Source organism: Gadus macrocephalus, chromosome 8, assembly GCF_031168955.1.
Source record: "Gadus macrocephalus chromosome 8, ASM3116895v1".
Classification (NCBI taxonomy): domain Eukaryota; kingdom Metazoa; phylum Chordata; class Actinopteri; order Gadiformes; family Gadidae; genus Gadus; species Gadus macrocephalus.
In genome coordinates, this window is record NC_082389.1 from 17,142,528 (window position 1) to 17,160,649 (window position 18,122).

Below are 18,122 nucleotides of genomic sequence, written 5' to 3' on the forward strand. Positions count from 1 at the left end.
AACATATGTTTCGTTCATTCATGCGTTCTTTTGTCTTGAGAAGGGCACAACAACACATAATAGATGCGTTTTTTTTCCTTTATTAGCAGGGCGGACACTCAGGCATATATACAATTACAGTCAAAGAGAAAGCTAACACACTATAGAAATACAGCAGTGTCTTGATTGTCATGGCTGCAGATTCATTTAAATGTTGGCTGTTATGAATAAAAATCATAGAAAAAGAAAGACTGATCTGTGATCACTGGTCAGGTCATTCAACCTGTTATTAGCTTCACTTCACCAAACCAATCATGGCTCTTTTACTGTGAGAACCTTCTGGAATAGACATGTCTGACGTCCAGATCTGGATATACAGAAAGAACAGACTGAAGTTTCAGCAAAGCCGGAGTAGTATTTTGTTAGTGAGCTATGGAAGAATAAAACACCTGACGGTCCTAAGCATTTTGCTCGTATAGTAACTACCAGTCATAAATAAATAAAACTAAGAAATGAAGCAGTAGTTGAAATCTGTCCTTTGTTTTTGTTCTCCTGGTTAGCTTGAGAAGAAGTAGGCTTGGGCTCAAGACAAACTATCTTACTTCAGAGTCTCTGACGGATAAAATAGACATAAATTATAAATTAAATGAACATGAAGCACTGAGAGGAAACAACGTACAACATGAACCACTGCATGACAGACAGACAGAGTTTGAGTTAGTGTTGCTGTCTGAGGCTGGTCGCGCTGTTACAGAAGGCGTCCTTGAGGGTGTCTCAGTTTGGTTCTCTTATCGCTACAGAGTGGAGAGTGGCACAGGTCAGAACAGTGTGGAAATGTAACAATTCGCCAAAGTGTGCGTGTATATATTTTTGTAATAACTACAAAAAACCCTTCATGGTCTTTGGCTCCTGCAGCCATTGTCATGCATTATACCCTAATCATTTATTTTGCAGTTATTCAGAGAAAATAAAATAGTAAGAAAAACAAAAACCTTGCAGGGAGCTGGTGTTGTCCCACCCATTTAGCCGGCATGGCGCCAAAGCTATGCAGAAAGAAATAAAATAATAATAATAATAATAATAATACAACTAAATAAAACCTGAATACTGTGAAACAGTCACATTACACACTGTCACATGTACTGAGTGCAGAACTGTAAAAAGTACCATACAAAGTGCTTTGGTTTTTCTTAGCAAATACATTGAAAGTCACTCACTCGCACATACGCTCACTCAAACAAACACCAATCTTTTTAAGACCATTTTCGTTCTCAGTCCGGACAATGGGCTTTGAGTAGGGGTGGGGGGGGTGAAATAATCTCTGGGGTGAATTGGCACACGGAGAGCTACAATCGTCCGACTTCATCAAGCCATGGACGGAAAGTAGCCACTGGCAGAATGGAAATTACAGTACGTGTTGTTATGCTTGGCACTTCATTGTCATTGGCTATTTTGGGAGATCAAAATATTGACAAATTAAAAATACCAAAAAATCACCTTCTTAGATTTACGGTAAGAAAAATGAAAATGTCCTGAAGGTCTATGACAAATCGAGGCTCTCAGTGCATGAATCACACACCAGGTATATCATTGTGTCTACTCCAATAATTAATAACCAATCATTCACAAATGTGTGTATTGATGACAGCTGTACCTGAGTAAAAATAATGACATTTCTGATATAACTGTGACATAGTCAGTCCTGGGTGTAAATATTTACCCTGCATCATTAGCAGTACTAAAGCACTTATTGTAGTATAAGAAACCTTTTTTAAAAATAAATTCTGTCTCCCTCCTCTTTCCAAGCCAGCGTCATGGCAGCCAATGACAAATCATAAGGAAATGAATACGTCCAACATATCTGGAGAGGAAGCGGGCTTGGCTAAAGTGCTAAAACTGAAGAAGATATAAAAGAGAGAAGGTCATAAAAGAGAGAAGGTGGCAAACATAACATACACATCTTAACCGAGCTATGAAACCCTCTTAAAAAACATCCTTTCAATTATAATTTAGAAACGGGTATTTTGGGGAAGCCCTACAGCAAAAACATCATGTTTTAATTGTATTCGTTTTCATACGAAAAATATAAAGCGAGAACTTTTCTCCACCTCCTGCTCAACTTCAGTGCCCCCTGTCAACCACTAGGAGGCACCAAGTGAGCGTCGCACAAGTAGCAGTTGTCAATGTAAAAGCCAAGGTCAGGTTTAAACAAGAGAGAAAAAAAGACAATCTATATGCACACAAAAAAAAGTATATGTATTGCCAGCAATCAAATTGCAGTCTAATTCAAACAGACCTCTTCCTCAAACAAGGGTGAGGCTATTGTACTACCCATTGCTGAGAAATATCATGTGAACTATGTGAAGTATACAATGTTAATGATAGGGTCAGTCAGCTACATGAGAACCATCTCCTTCAAAGATCTCTCCAGAGATGTTCGCTGTCCCCTCTGATCTGTTGCATCTTTGCTCATTCTCCATTGACGTATGACAAAAAAAAAATCGTGGTTGTTTACTATTCGCTGTAACTGTTGCTGGTCCTAAATAAAAGATACATTTGTTAACACAATAAAACAGATGACATTGAAGCGGCATAGTCCCCTGTATATTGCACAGTTTGGCACAGTTTATTTTGTTGTGGTTTCATCTTGTCGTTCCCGCTCGTCACACGCTCTTCATAAAAGTCACAAATAGTCCAAAAGGAGGAAGACAATTCATTTGTTGTAGTAGACCTTGAGTTGAAGAAAAAATAAAAGTTCTGTTTTTGTTCTCCTCTGAACGTCTTTGAAGAACAAATACCGTACCCACACCAAACTGACTCAAATAACTTCAACAAAAGAGCAGCCAGAAACACAGCTTCCTGTTATCATGGCCTGGAAGTGGTGTGGGGGAACAGTGAACTCCTCGTCTCCGCGTCTCCTGCGTCTCTCTCGCTCTCCAGTGCAAGTGACCGCTTGTGTACGCCTAAGCACACTTCCTGAACTCCCACCATCCTCGCTGAGCATGTGCAGGCAGTCCCCTGTCTCACCATAGTCCCAAGTCCACCCTCAACCAACAAGGTTAGGGTTTGAGGTGAGTGTGTGTGTGTGTGTATGTGCGGGGGAGTCGGTGGGTGGGTGGGGGGGGGGGGGGGGGGGGGGGGGGGGGGGTCGTGGGAGTTGAAGGGGCATCGGGGGGGAGAAGGAGGGTGAGGCACTGAAAAGAGCAAAACAAAAACAAACTAAGGAGCAGAAGAATCCAACGGCTCCGCGGTCGGGTGCTACGATCCGAGCCTGAAGAGGGGTGCCCCCTCCCGCTCCGCGCCCCCCTCCTCCGCCAGCCCCCTCTCAGAGTCCGAGGTCAACGTCCTGCGGGGCAGCTGGGGGGCCAGCCTGCCGCCTCCGCCCGACCCCGTCCTGGAGCGCACCGGGGCTCCCCTTCCCCTGCATCCCTGCTCCTCCTCCTCCTCCTCTTCCTCCTCCTCTTCCCCCTCTTCCTCCTCTTCCTCCTCCTCCCCCAGTGGGCTCTCTGTGTCCGACTCCCCCTCCTCCTCCTCCAGCGTCAGCTCGAACTGGAACTTTTCCACGGAGGCCAGGCCGGACAGGCCGGGGAGGGCGGAGGCCCCGGCCTGGGGGAGGCCGGGCTCCCTCTCCAGGCTCTGGGGGTCCGGCGAGGGGCTGTGGGGGATCATGCTCTGGTACCACTCGCGGTTGTCCTCCAGCATGTCCAGGATGTCCTGGGCGTCGGGGTGCACCAGGTCGGCCCACGTCTCCCACAGCGGGTGGACGATGTAGTCGATGAAGCCCACCTGGAGGAGCAGAGGAGTGAGGGGGGATAAGAGTTTTTCATATATATATATTAGTGCTGTCAAGCGATTAAAATATTTAATCGCATTAATGTCATAGTTAACTCACGATTAGCAAATCTTTTTTCTATGCTAAATATCCCTTGATTTCTTTGTCTTTCTTTATACTGATCAAAACAGGACGATACAAAAAAACTATAGTGCAATTAAACGATGAGCATAAAAACATACTGCCTTGAACATAGCAGTCAGGCTACTGCTTCTTTGTTTTGAGCCAAAGAAAAAAAAAGAAAAAGAGAAATAATAAATTACGTTAAACGCGCGGTAAAAAAATGAACGCCGTTAAAATTGGTTTGCGTTAACGCCGTTAATAACGCGTTTAACTGACAGCACTAATATAAATATATATATATATATATATATATATATATATATATAGCATTTTTCTCAAATTCTCTTAACCATTGTTGGGGTTTGAGAATTGAAAATACTTAAATAAACAATAATAAAAAATACATACCCTTTCAAATAAAAAAATCCTTTTTGCATTCATCAGGTTTTGCATGTTGTGTACATATCTGCCCGCGTGTACACCCTATAAATATGAGCTTGCCTTCATGTGTGTAAGTGTGTGAGTGCTGGCCAGGCCCAGTTGTTCTTGTTCTTGTTCCCTCACTTTAGGACCGGGAGTCTGAGAGAGACGGCCTACCTGGTTCTTCTCGATGGACGCGTTGTGTTTGTCGCACATGGGGCTGATCTCCATGCCTTTGTCCCTCTCACGGTCGCCCTGTGTGAAGAACTCCACCATGATGCGGTCCGTCCACTGCCGGTACAGCTCCAGAGGCTTGGTGGGGTTGCTCAGGTCCGCACAGTGCACCATGTTCTGCAGCACCTGGCAGGGCAAACGAACCACCGATGAGTTTCACTTTCACTTGTTCAAAGTCAGTCTCACTTCCAAAGTCCCTTCCACAGAATCGATTCCTTCGATACACAGGCCCATAAAGGGAACACAGCGGTGCATCCACACTGCCCCGACAGCGCTCTGACCTGTATGCGGTCCGAGTAGTTGTCCAGCAGCAGCACCCCCAGACTGGTCACCTTCTTTGTTTCCACCATGGTCTTGAGGTCGGCCAGGAGGTTCATGTGTTTGGACATGTCTGTGGCGAGCACCTGCAGGAAGAACAAGACAAACCCAGGACCATTAGCAGGCCGCACTGGAATACACTGCACTAGAGTATGGTAGAGGAGAGAATAGCGGAACAGAATAGATTACAATAGAAGACTAGACAACGACACTAGAACAGATTCAGACTAGAACAGACGAGAATAGACCTCAACCGACAAAAATAGACTAGAGTAGACCAGAATACTGCACGCGATGGCTGCCAAGACAGAACACACTGAATCTCACGCCATCCCGTTTCTATCCGCCAAAACCCCCCAGCTCACTTCTCCTTTCACGGCGGAGCTCTCACCATGTCGATGACCATCTTGCGCAGCGACTGGCGCTGCTTCTTGCTGAGGTTCTGGAAGATGTCACAGTTGTCCTCCTGCAGCAGCTTGAAGCCCACGGCCAGGTGGTGGTTCTCCAGCACCGAGACGTCGTTGTACATCAGGGCCAGCTCCGAGTCTGCAGACGCACGGGATCACGACGCCCGTTAGCTAAAACACCCTCATTTGTAAACAAGATGCTAGCCTTCAGAGACACACACACACACACACACACACACACACACACACACACACACACACACACACACACACACACACACACACACACACACACACACACACACACACACACACACACACACACAATCCCTTTGCCTCTCTATGTAAACTCACTTGTGTTGATGAGGAATTGATTGGAGACTCCAGGATGATCCACATCATGGATGGCGCTCGCAAACAGAGCAGCCAGGATCTCCAGATCAGTAAACACTGACTTGGGACACACCCACAGACACACACACACGCACAGACAGAAAGGCTATTTAGTATTTGTTTGCATGTGGTTAGATTAGTGGTTATATACACATAAACATGAGATTGTGGAATGTATCGGGAGAAGCTAGAACAAACAATGTCTCCACAGTTATAAGCTTGGTAATCAAATGCAATAATACCACTTCTGCAAATTAAGTTGAGTTGAAACTACTGATAGATGTCAGGTCGAAGGCAGCAGCCCTGCAGCGCTGGCTGTTTGACCGGACTACCGTACATCTGCATTGTCATCTGTATTGATCTCAGCCTTTAAAAACCCTATTCATGCTATTTGTGCTTTACATGCACATATTTTCCTTAAAGGCCCCCTATTTTAACATCACATGTGATTGTTGATTCGCCAATGTCTCCTATTAATGACATTGCAAGTGCGAGGGTCCCCCCAGATGTATGGTTGGATGATAAAACCTATCATCCTACCCAGGGGCCTGTACCATCTGGCAGGTCGTTTACCCATCATGCATCTGGGCCCTTTGGTGAAGAGGTTGTCGGAGGGAGGGGGGGGACCAGGGAGGGATGAAGGGAGGGAGGAGGGAAGGAAGAGAGCTGGATGGACGGACGGATGAGCCATGGACGGAGGAGACGGAGGGCTAGAGGAGGGGCGGTGGGGGGCTGACGGAGGAGGGAGGCGGGCGGTGTACCTCCAGGGCGGGCGTGGACAGCAGCACGTGGGTGGACTGCACCACGTCGGCGGCGTGGATGTTGTTGTGGTACGCCACGTCAGCGTGGTAGTGGTCCTCCAGGGTCATCATGAAGGTGATGAACGTGTCCGCAGGGATCTTGAACGATTTGAGCAGCTCACGCTCCTGAAGGGAGGGGGGGGAGGAGGAGGAGGAGGGGGAGGGGGAGGAGGAGGAGGAGGGGGGGGAGGGAGGAGGAGGAGGAGGAGGAGGGGGGGGAGGAGGAGGAGGAGGAGGACGAGGAGGAGGACGAGGAGGAGGACGAGGACGAGGACGACGAGGACGACGAGGACGACGAGGAGGAGGACGAGGACGAGGAGGAGGACGACGAGGAGGAGGACGAGGGGGAGGAGGAGGGCGGAGGAGGAGGAGGGGGAGGAGGAGGAGGCGGAGGGGGTTGAGGAGGAGGAGGAGGAGGAGGATGGAACACTAGGCTGTTAGAATAAATCAATGATATCAAATATTGTACACTATGCAACATGTCAAGCAGGGAGAGAGAGCAACAGTATGAACAATGTCACACATTATTACATATATTGTATAATGGTTAAAAAAATACTTTTACATCACACTGTTGTAACAGTGTTACATACACTGTTACATACTTTCAAACATGATCAAACTTGAATGTGTGCTCTTGAGAAACACTGTAATATACTCTGTTATAAACTTTAAAAACATGTTCAAGGAGGGGCAGTTACTGGCGTACGCGGTGCAGAGTCCACTTACCTGGAAGACAGAGTACATGGTCACAGTCAGGGGCCGGTTTCCTGAGAACTGAGACACCTTGAAGATGTCCACACCCCATCTGTTGACATCCTCCAGCTCCTACCACACAGCAGCGAGCCTTTTAGTGGCGCGGCAAAGACACACACGACGCGACAAGCACACACAGCTAAACACAAAAAACCAGGACACGCACCATAAAACAACCACACTGGTTAAAAAAACAAACAAACACAGTTTGTCTCAGCAAACACACACATGCGTACGTTTGCGGTCGCCGTGCGACCACATTAAACCGTGCGCACACTAGTGGTTTGCTGGACGTGGCACCGCGTCTGGCACACAGAGAGAAGCGGCGCGCGCCGAGGTACGGCGGGGCTGTACCTTGGCGAGGAGCCCCTCCTGGACGCAGCTGACGCCGAAGCGGGGGATGGTGGTGGGGGCCACGGCGGGGCTGTGGGCGGGCTTCTTCACCCCACTGATCTGGGACATGGGCCTCTTCTTCTTGTCCTTCTCCTTAGCGGGCGGGGACATGATGTCCATGTCGTGCTGCTTCTCTGTTGCCGGGGGGGGGGGGGGGGGGAGACGGTCAGGGGCCTGGTTGGTGACACCACACCCGCCCCGTCTCTTCCTAGGTCCCCGATGCATGCGGTACTGCCTAAGCTCATCCCCATTTTTAAACAACCCAAAGGTCTGACTTACACACCGCGATGACAGTGTGCTGATCAGTGTGTGTGTGTGCGTGTTAGTGTGTGCGCGTGTGTGTGTGTGTGTGTGTGCATGTGTGCATGTGTGTGTGCGTGTGTGTGTGTGCGTGTGTGCGTGTGTTTGTCAGAAAGCTCATCACATAGGGTGAACTTTGAGAACTAAGTTGTTTTATACCCAATGTGCTCAGTCGTGTAGGTAAGGCTGCGACGTTTCCTTCCTAGCCACATAACATGGTTAGGGCTAGGGTTAGGGCTCCGGGTGTTTTCACGTTGATCCCCTCCAAAGAGTGTGTGGAGGCAAGCGATGCGGGGGGCTGTTTACCGAGGAAGGTGCTGGAGATGAACTCCGACACCTGGTTCCCAGAGCGACTAGTCTCTGACAGCTGGGTGAGCTCCCGGTTCAGCATCCTCTTGAACTGGATACACACACACACACACACACACACACACACACACACACACACACACACACACACACACACACACACACACACACACACACACACACACACACACACACACAAACACACACCATTTAACTGTCTATCCCAAACCAACAATGCCATGAAACATGCCTGTTACAATGGTAGTTACTATCTAGTAGTTAAGGAGAAGTTTTTATCAAAAGCCACCAACAGGTTGTACAGATTCATGTTATTATTGAGGAGCAATTAAGGGTCAGGAATAGGACAGTGTCCACGAGTCCCGTCATCCTAACCACTGCACTATTTGTTTAACCCATTCGTATACCTCATTTCTTTCAGGTAGTATGTGGTCTCACTATAACAGGGATGTCGCCTTTCTTGTCTATCTGGTTGTATAATTAATATACAGTAATTTCATCAGCGCTGTCTCAACAGTGCAGAATCTGTGAAACAGGTTGGATATGAGTCTGTAACACTTGTAGCATCTTTGTTGATCTCCGAGCACCAAGCATCTCTCTGAATGTGCTGAGCAGTGGACTTACTACTGGAGCCGCGCGAGAGTTGTCTGTTTAGCAGCAGAACGTATTGTGTAATCCATTTACAAAAAAACACTGTGTCCTGTTGAACACACTGGGGAGGACCACGCTCTATCTACGCACATGTTTATGGGGGGGGGGCGTGCGTGCGTGCGTGCGTGCGTGCGTGCGAGAGAGAGAGAGAGAGAGAGAGAGAGAGAGAGAGAGAGAGAGAGAGAGAGAGAGAGAGAGAGAGAGAGAGAGAGAGAGAGAGAGAGTGCATACGACAAAAACCCAACTGCATTATTTTAATGCCTACGGACTGGAGCGTTGGGCTGAACATATAACTCCATACAGAACTGGTAGTATTCTGTGCATGCAAAATAATGTCCTGCCTATAGCGCTGTAGAGATACACGGATAGTAAACACAGGCAGCATCACATTCCGTAGCATCACACATGTGGACATACAACAACAAACAGTCCAATAGCCTGCCCACACACACGCATAGACAATCTAAGGCACAACTAACTGAAGCGAAGTCTAGGATAATAAGTGGGCTTAAAAACACTACGTTCGAACTTAATTCGAAGACCATCTACTTCTTGAAGATGTTGCACTAGTTGCACCACACATCCGTGCATTAGCGGACCCACCCAACGCAACCCATCTCTTTTTCTTACCTGAATTAACATCCACGATACGGAAGACATATCAATTACTTCTGGCATTTCAGCACAAAGTCGAGCATGGCAGTAAAGACTGAAGGTATGGTGCTTCTGTTGTTTCTTCGCAGCAAAAGAGGGAAAACGCTAATAAAAAAAACCTCTGCACATCTCTGTCTGTTTACTCCCACCTCCACCTCAAAGGAACGATCATCCTCGTGACGAAGTTTTTGTGTAAAGAGCCTAACGACACCAACAGCTTTGAGTCCATGGAAGAGATGACAATGCAGGGGGGAATAGTCGCGAAGCAGACGATCAACTCGTGCCGCTGCCGCCGTCCCTACTCACGGTCCATCATTCATTGTATCGCCGCCTCGCTGCTGCTATCATCAGATGTGTGTAAACACAGGGAGCGAGGTCCCGTAGCCTCCGCCTCCTCCTCCTCTCGACGATACATCTAAGAATAGCAACCAATGAGGGCTGCGCTGCAGCAGGCGCTGAGAGCGATAGTGGGCGTCGATTGGTCGGGACAGGCACAACATGGGCGGAGTTTGGGGTTTTGCGGGCGGGGGCTCTGAAAATGCACCATGTGCCCAAAGTTTGAGGAAGATGAGGGAAAAGCGTTTGAATGGAAGGAGGGGGATTTCAGTCAGTGGAGCCAAAAATAAAATAAGTACACCATGTACTACCACTGTAAACACGAATGACCACGGTCCCTGAGGTGAGGGTGAAGACCGGATATGGAGGAACGTTTGTTTTATTTGAAAGAAAACAAAAGATGAGAGGTAAACAATGGCATTGAATTAAACATGCATTGGTGGATGATGTAATAAGGCTTCTTAATGCCTTGTGCATGTTTACTATAAACGACGGAGTGAACCAATATAACATAATATGATAACAATTATATCTATAGGGTTGTCAGAATTGTTGAATAACAAATCGTGGGATTTTTCAGCATCCAAAAACTCAGTCAACGGGACTCAGGGAATCCCAGGCATCCCAGGTATGTTCATAATGGTCTTCAAAAAGATGCACTTCGTGGGGATTATGAGAGAAATGGTATTTAAATACACAGCCCATTCCATCACCGTTGAAGCGATGCTGGGACAATGTTCAGCCATGTGCACCCCTCCTCCAATGACTGGACATGTCCATAGCCTGATCTGAAGCAGTTGGGGGGGAGGGGGGGGGCTTCCACAGTGTGTGCAGGTTTTCAGAGAAGACACGGTCAAAATGGAAGACTTCTACAGGATACACAATCAACTGCTTTGAGTGTGTGTGTGTGTGTGTGTGTGTGTGTGTGTGTGTGTGTGTGTGTGTGTGTGTGTGTGTGTGTGTGTGTGTGTGTGTGTGTGTGTGTGTGTGTTTGTTTTTGAAGCACAAGTGTCGGTTTGTATGTGTATGTGTATGTGTGTGTGTGTGTGTGTGTGTGTGTGTTTGTTTGTTTTTGAAGCAGATGTGCATGTGTGTGTGTGTGTTGCGTGGGTAGTCTAATAAGGGGCTCATGCTAGCGGTGGGCTCCTGTCTTGGTGGGGGGGGGGGGGGAGAGACAGGAGGGACTCTTCTACGTGGTTGCAGAGGCAGCAAGGGACGCTGGGATGCCGTTTCATCCCAAGCTCCCATCTCCTGATTCACATTATTCACATGAGTGGGGCCAGGGGGTTGACATATCAACATGTGAACCGTTTATGTGTGTGTGTGTGTGTGTGTGTGTGTGTGTGTGTGTGTGTATGTATGTGTGTGTGTGTGTGTTCTCTCATCCTCCTGTATGAAGACTAGCGGCGCTCATTGATGGAACGAGACGCCGCTCTGAGAGACCCTGGGTGATTCCATTCATGCTGGCCTGACTGCTGCTTTGGTCAGCCGCTGTATGGCTGCAGCACCATTCACTAGTCATGTAAAGAGCTGAAAAGGCCAATTTGTCTGAGAGTGCGTCACACACACAATCCCATACTGGAAATTCCAATTTGGTTTATGGACTGCTGTCCAAATTTGAATAACCCCTAAATGGAACGTTGATGTAATTTATCAAAAAAATTCCAGCCCCTTCAAAAGAAGATTTTACAAAAAGAGACACTCTGTTAGATTGTAATATAAATACATGTGTGAGGGTTTCTTTCTTCTATTACTTCCAATGTTTTGGAAGTCGTCTCAACATCTTTGGTTTTCTGGTCGAGCACAGTATTCACCATTCTGATCTTTGCACATAGTTTTCTGTACAGACCTGGTCGAGAGGTGAGGCGGAAGGTGCTTACTGCACCTGAGTGAGCACAGTGGATGTCTTAGAATTGGTCTAAGGATGGGTGGAGGTGACTGACTGGAGAGTGAATCACAAACAGAGGCTAAACCTTGTTCTCTGACTGTACCATCACAACAACAACACCAACACATTGAGTGTGTCTGTTCCCAACCACAAACTCGTATTATAGTCCACTTCTCTCTTTCATCATAATAAGGCCTAAAGCCTTCTGCCATGGATTGCATCTACAGTGTGTACAGTACATAACCTTGGGAGCAGTACTTATACAGAGGCTGTGTACTTGTTTACTCTTTTGTACTTCCAATACATTCATTTCTTTGCACAGTGAAAACCCTATAAACCTACTAACGCTACTATCCACGAAACATGTATTGCTTCTACTGCAAAAATACCTGCAAACAAATTCTGGTCTTTTATAAAATGAATATAGTATGACACACGGATGAGCACCTGTCATAACCTCAGGTAGGAAATCTTTGACTGCTATTCATTTCTACCGTGTTATTGTCATTGCAATGAAAGCAGTGTACCTTGCAGGAAGCAATCTTGCTGACTGTGTGTCGAGTCGCAGTATCATTGTTTTTTTAATAGTAGTAGTAAAATAATACTAGAAATACCTTTTTCACCTTTATATGTCTGGACCCTTTAAAGCCGCATAGCCGCACATGTTACTAATAGTACTAGTACTAGCTAGTACTAGTAGCAGCAGTAGTATTTTAAAGGCAGTGTACCTTATTGGAAGCCATCTCGCTGACAGAGTGCCGGGTTTTCAGGGTCTCCAGCTGCTCCAGACACCAGTCCAACTCATCTAGGGTCTCGATGGCCAGCTGTTGATGAGGCTCCTCTGTCAACACACACACACACACACATCAGAAACCATCACCTTGTGGGGACCAAAACGAGAACTGTGTATAATCAGAGGAGCAGCGGAAAGAGGACTTATGAAGCCCATACTGACCAGCCAGGCTGGTCTTGCACATAGATGGCGGGTTGCTTCCTGATGACCGTGCTCTATTGACACACACACACACACACACACACACACACACACATAGACACAGACACACAAACACACACACACACACACACAGAAAACAAAATAAATAAATGAACAACGATCATGACCATAAAGCGATGAAGACGTTTGGCAATCCTCTGGCCATAATGGTTTAATGTGACACCTTTGCTCACTACACTCTTGATATAAGGAGGATACTCTTAATAGGATAGTGTGGTGGTTAGGGTGTTTGGGTTTGATGCCTAACCCTCTAGCTCCTAAATGACCTGCATCTGTAAAAGGGTGTAAAAGCTAAAGCGTTAATAGCAATAGTGGTTTGTTCTCTACTTACTTGCTGGCCGAGCGGTCCTGCTGTCCGGTGATTAGTGCAAAGTTGCTCCTCACCGTCCTGAGGCTGGCCAGGATCTGTGTTACCCACGTGGACGAAATGCATTGAAATGAATTGACGACGAATTAAGATCGATCACTGTTAATCTGTTGTATTGTAGTCTGGTGTCTAACCGTATACCGACTCCCTACATTTGACTAGCTAACCTGACAACCATTCTCTGATAAGTGTTGAAGAAACGGACAATCTTTTTTTCAGAGCACTGTAAGACCAATATGCTTTGACCGGCTCCACCTAAACCAAATTATCTGTATTCTCTTCATCCACTGGTATGGAGGCTTGTAGGCTTGTTCTCTGTTATTCTGTGGATTTTGTGTGTGATTTGAAAGCAGATATGCAAAATAATTGGTGAGAATGACGTCAAGAATTCAGATGTGTTATATGTGATACTTTAAGGTCATACTTTTGTGATAACTATAAAGTAGTGCCCTTATGCACACTTCCTGAATGCTGAACCTTGATCAAGGCAACAGCTTCCCAGCCTTGAAGAACGGTATCATAGTCTGCGGTAGACAGCCAGTATGTGTGTGTGTGTGTGTGTGTGTGTGTGTGTATGTGTATGTGTGTGTGTGTGTGTGTGTGTGTGTGTGTGTGTGTGTGTGTGTGTGTGTGTGTGTGTGTGTGTGTGTGTGTGTGTGTGTGTGTGTGTGCGTGCGTGTGTAGGCTGCTGGTTTGTTGTTGTGCGTGTCAACATGTGTGATGATACGAAAATGTGTGCTGCTTATGATTACTATCTGTGCATTTCTATGTAGAGCTGAGAAACGGACAGGATTTTGCATGCACAAAATACTGCCAGTTCTGTACAGAGCAGCTGCTATATTATTCAAAGCCCTCAAACCAGTCTGTGGGCTTAACAATAATGTAATTGTGTTTTGGTCAAATACAGTATAATCTCTCTATCTCTCTCTCTCTCTATTTCTCTCTCTCTCTCTAAAAAGGTAAAATGTCACATGATTTACCTGTGCAAATGGAGTCACAATCATGTCTTCTGTGTGTCTGAAAAATAGTAGATTATACATAACCCAAATTAGCATGTGACAGAAATTGAAGAGAGGATACAATAATGCATGTCAATATTTCATACATAATATTAGCAGTTGTTCTTTTACTCTTTACTCGTTTTTCATCCATTATATATACTGTTAAATCACAAGGGAGGGAAGAAGCAAAACAAAACCAAAAGCATGTTTATGGTTAATAAAAAGAAAATCACAAACTATTATTAACCAGTGTCCAGGAAACCTGTGCACTCAAAATACTGTTTGATGAATGACATTCAATAGGGTTGAGTATAGCCATTGGAAAGGACCCTTCCAGTCAGCTGGCCGTGAACATGGATGGATGGTGGGGGGGTAACTCATGCATTGTAGACACACGTACGGTAGGCCTGGACAGGGGGACTGAGACAGGGGTACGGTGGAGAGGAGTGGCGGCGGCGGCCTCTACGAGTAGAGAGCTGGTTGGCTTGAGGAGGAGGAGTAGAGTCAGCTAACTGCACGTTTCTACGCCCGGTTAAGTCGCATGCAAATGTGTAAGGCCGCACTCTGGAGGTCGACGGAGATCTCAAAGGGGACCAGAGATGGAGATACACAAACACCCAGTAGAATGTAACAAAGGAGTTAATGTTTTAGTCACATTGAAGTCAGCAGGGAGTGGAAGGTGAGGGGGGCGGTGCTGGGGGGGGGGGGGGGGGATGGGGGGAGCAGCACGGTGGGAGGGTCATGAGGGGGAAGAGTCAGTTCATGGTTTCTAGTTTTAATGTTTGAACGTTTTATCGTTGGTTTAACTGGACATTGGCCTCACCGAGTAGACAACCAGTTGACCTCCCAGTGCTTCAAGCTCTCTTCCCTTCAGCAGACAAGACAAGTGGACATAGAAGATGAGAAACAACGACTGTGATTGTCGGTGGAGGGGCTGAGGGGGGGGGGGGGGGGGGTCTTTGGGAGAGGGGGAGGGTGTGGCTCGTTGGAGTTTTATTAAAACATTATTGAAATGCAATCTGTCAATTCGACTCGAGAATAAACAGGCGATTGTTGAGGGGTTTGTTTCCAGGCAGAAACAAAAATAGACGTACCTCAATATGTGCAACAAAATTAATTTTGTCTACTTCATTGCTCTTGAGGGAAATCGAATCAAACCAATTCAAATATTTGCTATATTTACCCCATGTTAACGAAGTTGGACTTTGATAAAGAACGTCAGTTGAAAGCTTTTTGTCCCGAGCAGAGACAGGAAACACCTACCATCCCTGTATGGCCACTGATGATCCCTTCACAGAGGGAAAGTCGAGATAGATAGAAGATAATTGAAAGAATATCAAATACATATCCACTAAAAGTGTCGATTTACGCCCTTATTTGGATAGATATGGTTGGGTCATCAAATATAGGTTGCAAAAGAATATATTGTTTTTTAAAGGTCGCGTTTTAAAAAACAACTTCTATAATATGCAAATGGTTCTTTCTCTTTGTTTCCTCTCCTCAACTAGGTGTCATATTCAGGGAGGTTTCCCAACCCTGACCAAACACGTCTCTGCAAGGCACCCGTGTTCACCGCGCTGAGCCCAAACTTCAACACTTATCCCCTGGCTCTCAACAGCGTGAGAAGGAACAGAAGCACTCATGATTCATCGGCCTGCACTTATGCAAACAATGGTCCTATTGGCACATGGACCACAACAATGAGGACGATGCACTCAACACTCTATCTGGACCTGTCTATCTTTATGACACCACAGAAGAAAAAGAATGAGGTCAGCATCAACAGGGGGGGGGGGGGGGGGGGGGGGAGAGATGAGGGGTGGGGCGGGGGGGTGGGGGGGGTACTTACAGGTCGCTGGCTGTAGAGGAGTTCCTCGACGGGACCTTCGGGGACAGGTCAAAGTCTGAGTCGGAGCGGTAAAGGAAGGACTCGCGCCGCTGGCTGTGGGGGAAGTTGGCCTGGATGACCAGCCCGGAGCCGGGGCTGGCCTGGGGGTCCAGGGGGCTGCGTCCCGGCGAGAGCCCGTTCTCCACATCAAAACTACACAGGAGGGGGAGACAGAGGGGTCAGAACAGACACACACACGGGGAAACCTGCAAGGTTTGGGGGCCGCCCTGGCGGCTCACCGGGTAGAGCGAGTACCGTGGACGCTCCGTCCGGATCGCAAGCGGCCCGGGTTTGAACCCTGCCCGTGGTCATTTGCGGCATGTCCTCCCCTCCGTACCCCATACCTTCCTGTCTATCTCACTCGTTAATAAATTGCCCCCCCAAAAACAAAAAAAACACTGAACAAAAAACGACACACAAAAAACACGGCAAGGTTTAGGGGTACAGTCCAAAACCCGGGTCAGGAAGGTCTCCACCCTTTCAGCCACTTCGTAGGACAGCGTCCCCCAGCTGGCGCGGACCAACGTGCACACAGAAGGCAGTTACAACCATGCACGTCGTCAGTCAGAGGGCAGCCTATCAAAACAAAGCAGCTTCACTCCTCACTACGTAGACTCGTCATAGAGCAGATACCTGATGTGGTTGTTCCAGCAGCTCTTCTGCATGAAGAGAGGACGGGCAGCAACAACAAGTTAAACCGTCCAAGAGACTCGTGGAGCGTGGACTCGTCCAGCAAACAGGAACAGAGAGTGAGACCCAAACGCATTTAAAAATACCACAAGCATCGGCACGAAGCTGGTATCAGGGCTGTGACGCCTTTCTACAAGACAGGAAGCAGTGTGAGAGCACAAACGCTCACATCCAATACAAACCACAATAGGAGGTGATAGAAAAAGTGACTCATGTGTGAACACATTACGACAGCTCAATGTGATGACCGAGTAGATCAGATAAGAGGAAGAAAAGAGCTGCACATATAGACTACGTTTAAAAAAATAAGCGTTTAATTTTAGGAGGGTGACAAAACAGGATATACTTTCAACACGGTCATAAAATATAATGCAGCGATAAAAAAGGAACAAGAAAGTTGTGAAACATGTGTAACCACGACAACAAACTGGTCTCACATTTTCGAATGTATTCGTTCTAAAGTCGAACAGATTGTACCCTTTTTATGCCTGGAACGATGACATCATGGGGAACACATGAGCTCAAACAGGGTTAGACGCTGAACGGAAGAAAGTCCCTAGATTCTGTCAAGAATACACGGCCCAGTTGTGATTCTGAGTCGTCAGCCGCATGGCCACAGAAGGTGAGCCTTCAGACCGACATCTTAAGGGGAAAAAGCCATTCCTAGTGTTTCCACTCAAGCCTCAACTCGTCTTGCCAATACCTAGAGCCACCTGTCACTCAAGTGGTTTCACATGGAGCTGTGCTCAAGGATGCTGATTTGGTTGCATGAAGAAATGTTGGGTGTGTGTGTGTGTGTGTGTGTGTGTGTATGTGTGTGTGTATGTGTATGTTTGTGTGTGTTAATTCGTTTGTGTGTCTGTGTGTGAGAGTTAATGTATGTCCTTGTGTGTGTGTGTGTGTGTGTGTGTGTGTGTGTTAACATGTTTGTGTGTGTGTTAGAGCAAATGCATGTCCTTGTGTGTGTGTTAATGTGTGTGTGTGAGGGTACACACATACACAAGGTCTGAGCGTGTGTGTTTGTGTGGGTTAATCGCGGGCCTTACATTGAGCGTGCACACTAGGAACGGCGAGCTGCTGTGATTGGCTGGTGTCAATTTAGCATCAGAGTATTGACGTGGAGGGTAGCGCCAGCTGACTCCAGAGAGAGTAGGACAGAGCCAACCCTTCCTCCCTGTCTTGGCTCTGGGGCCCTCGTCTTCCTCCCTCCTTGCCCGACCTCCAGCGGGTCAACGCAACACTGGAGGGGATTCCTGGTCAGCCATATGAGTGGGCTGTGTATTTGTGGTGAAACACTAATGGTAAATGGACTGCATTGATACAGCCCCTTTCTAACCAGTGGCCACTCAAAGCGCTTTACAATATTTCGCAACATTCACCCATTCATACACACATTCACACACCGACGGA

The 18,122-nt window shown here is 47.0% G+C and overlaps 1 protein-coding gene across 7 annotated transcripts in view; it reads right to left on the minus strand.

The window, feature by feature from the left end:
• Positions 1–64: 64 nt before the first annotated feature.
• The window catches only part of pde4ca (phosphodiesterase 4C, cAMP-specific a), a 48,733-nt gene continuing 30,675 nt past the window's right edge, over positions 65–18,122 (minus strand). For 3 of the 7 annotated variants that reach the window (XM_060059592.1, XM_060059596.1, XM_060059594.1), the window contains exons 2-16: positions 15,984–16,175; positions 14,958–15,002; positions 14,114–14,150; positions 13,098–13,171; positions 12,707–12,759; positions 12,480–12,592; positions 8,202–8,295; positions 7,557–7,729; positions 7,176–7,274; positions 6,408–6,572; positions 5,608–5,707; positions 5,238–5,392; positions 4,810–4,932; positions 4,472–4,654; positions 65–3,765 (exon numbers count right to left, since the gene is read on the minus strand). In XM_060059592.1, the coding sequence (XP_059915575.1) occupies positions 3,238–3,765; positions 4,472–4,654; positions 4,810–4,932; positions 5,238–5,392; positions 5,608–5,707; positions 6,408–6,572; positions 7,176–7,274; positions 7,557–7,729; positions 8,202–8,295; positions 12,480–12,592; positions 12,707–12,759; positions 13,098–13,171; positions 14,114–14,150; positions 14,958–15,002; positions 15,984–16,175 (2,134 nt within the window). In that variant the 3' untranslated portion in view covers positions 65–3,237. Of the gene's footprint in view, positions 3,766–4,471; positions 4,655–4,809; positions 4,933–5,237; positions 5,393–5,607; positions 5,708–6,407; positions 6,573–7,175; positions 7,275–7,556; positions 7,730–8,201; positions 8,296–9,503; positions 10,660–12,479; positions 12,593–12,706; positions 12,760–13,097; positions 13,172–14,113; positions 14,151–14,957; positions 15,003–15,983; positions 16,176–16,261; positions 16,596–16,655; positions 17,513–18,122 lie in introns of those variants that run through there. The other 4 variants (XM_060059597.1, XM_060059598.1, XM_060059593.1 and 1 more) reach the window with 4 other exon arrangements.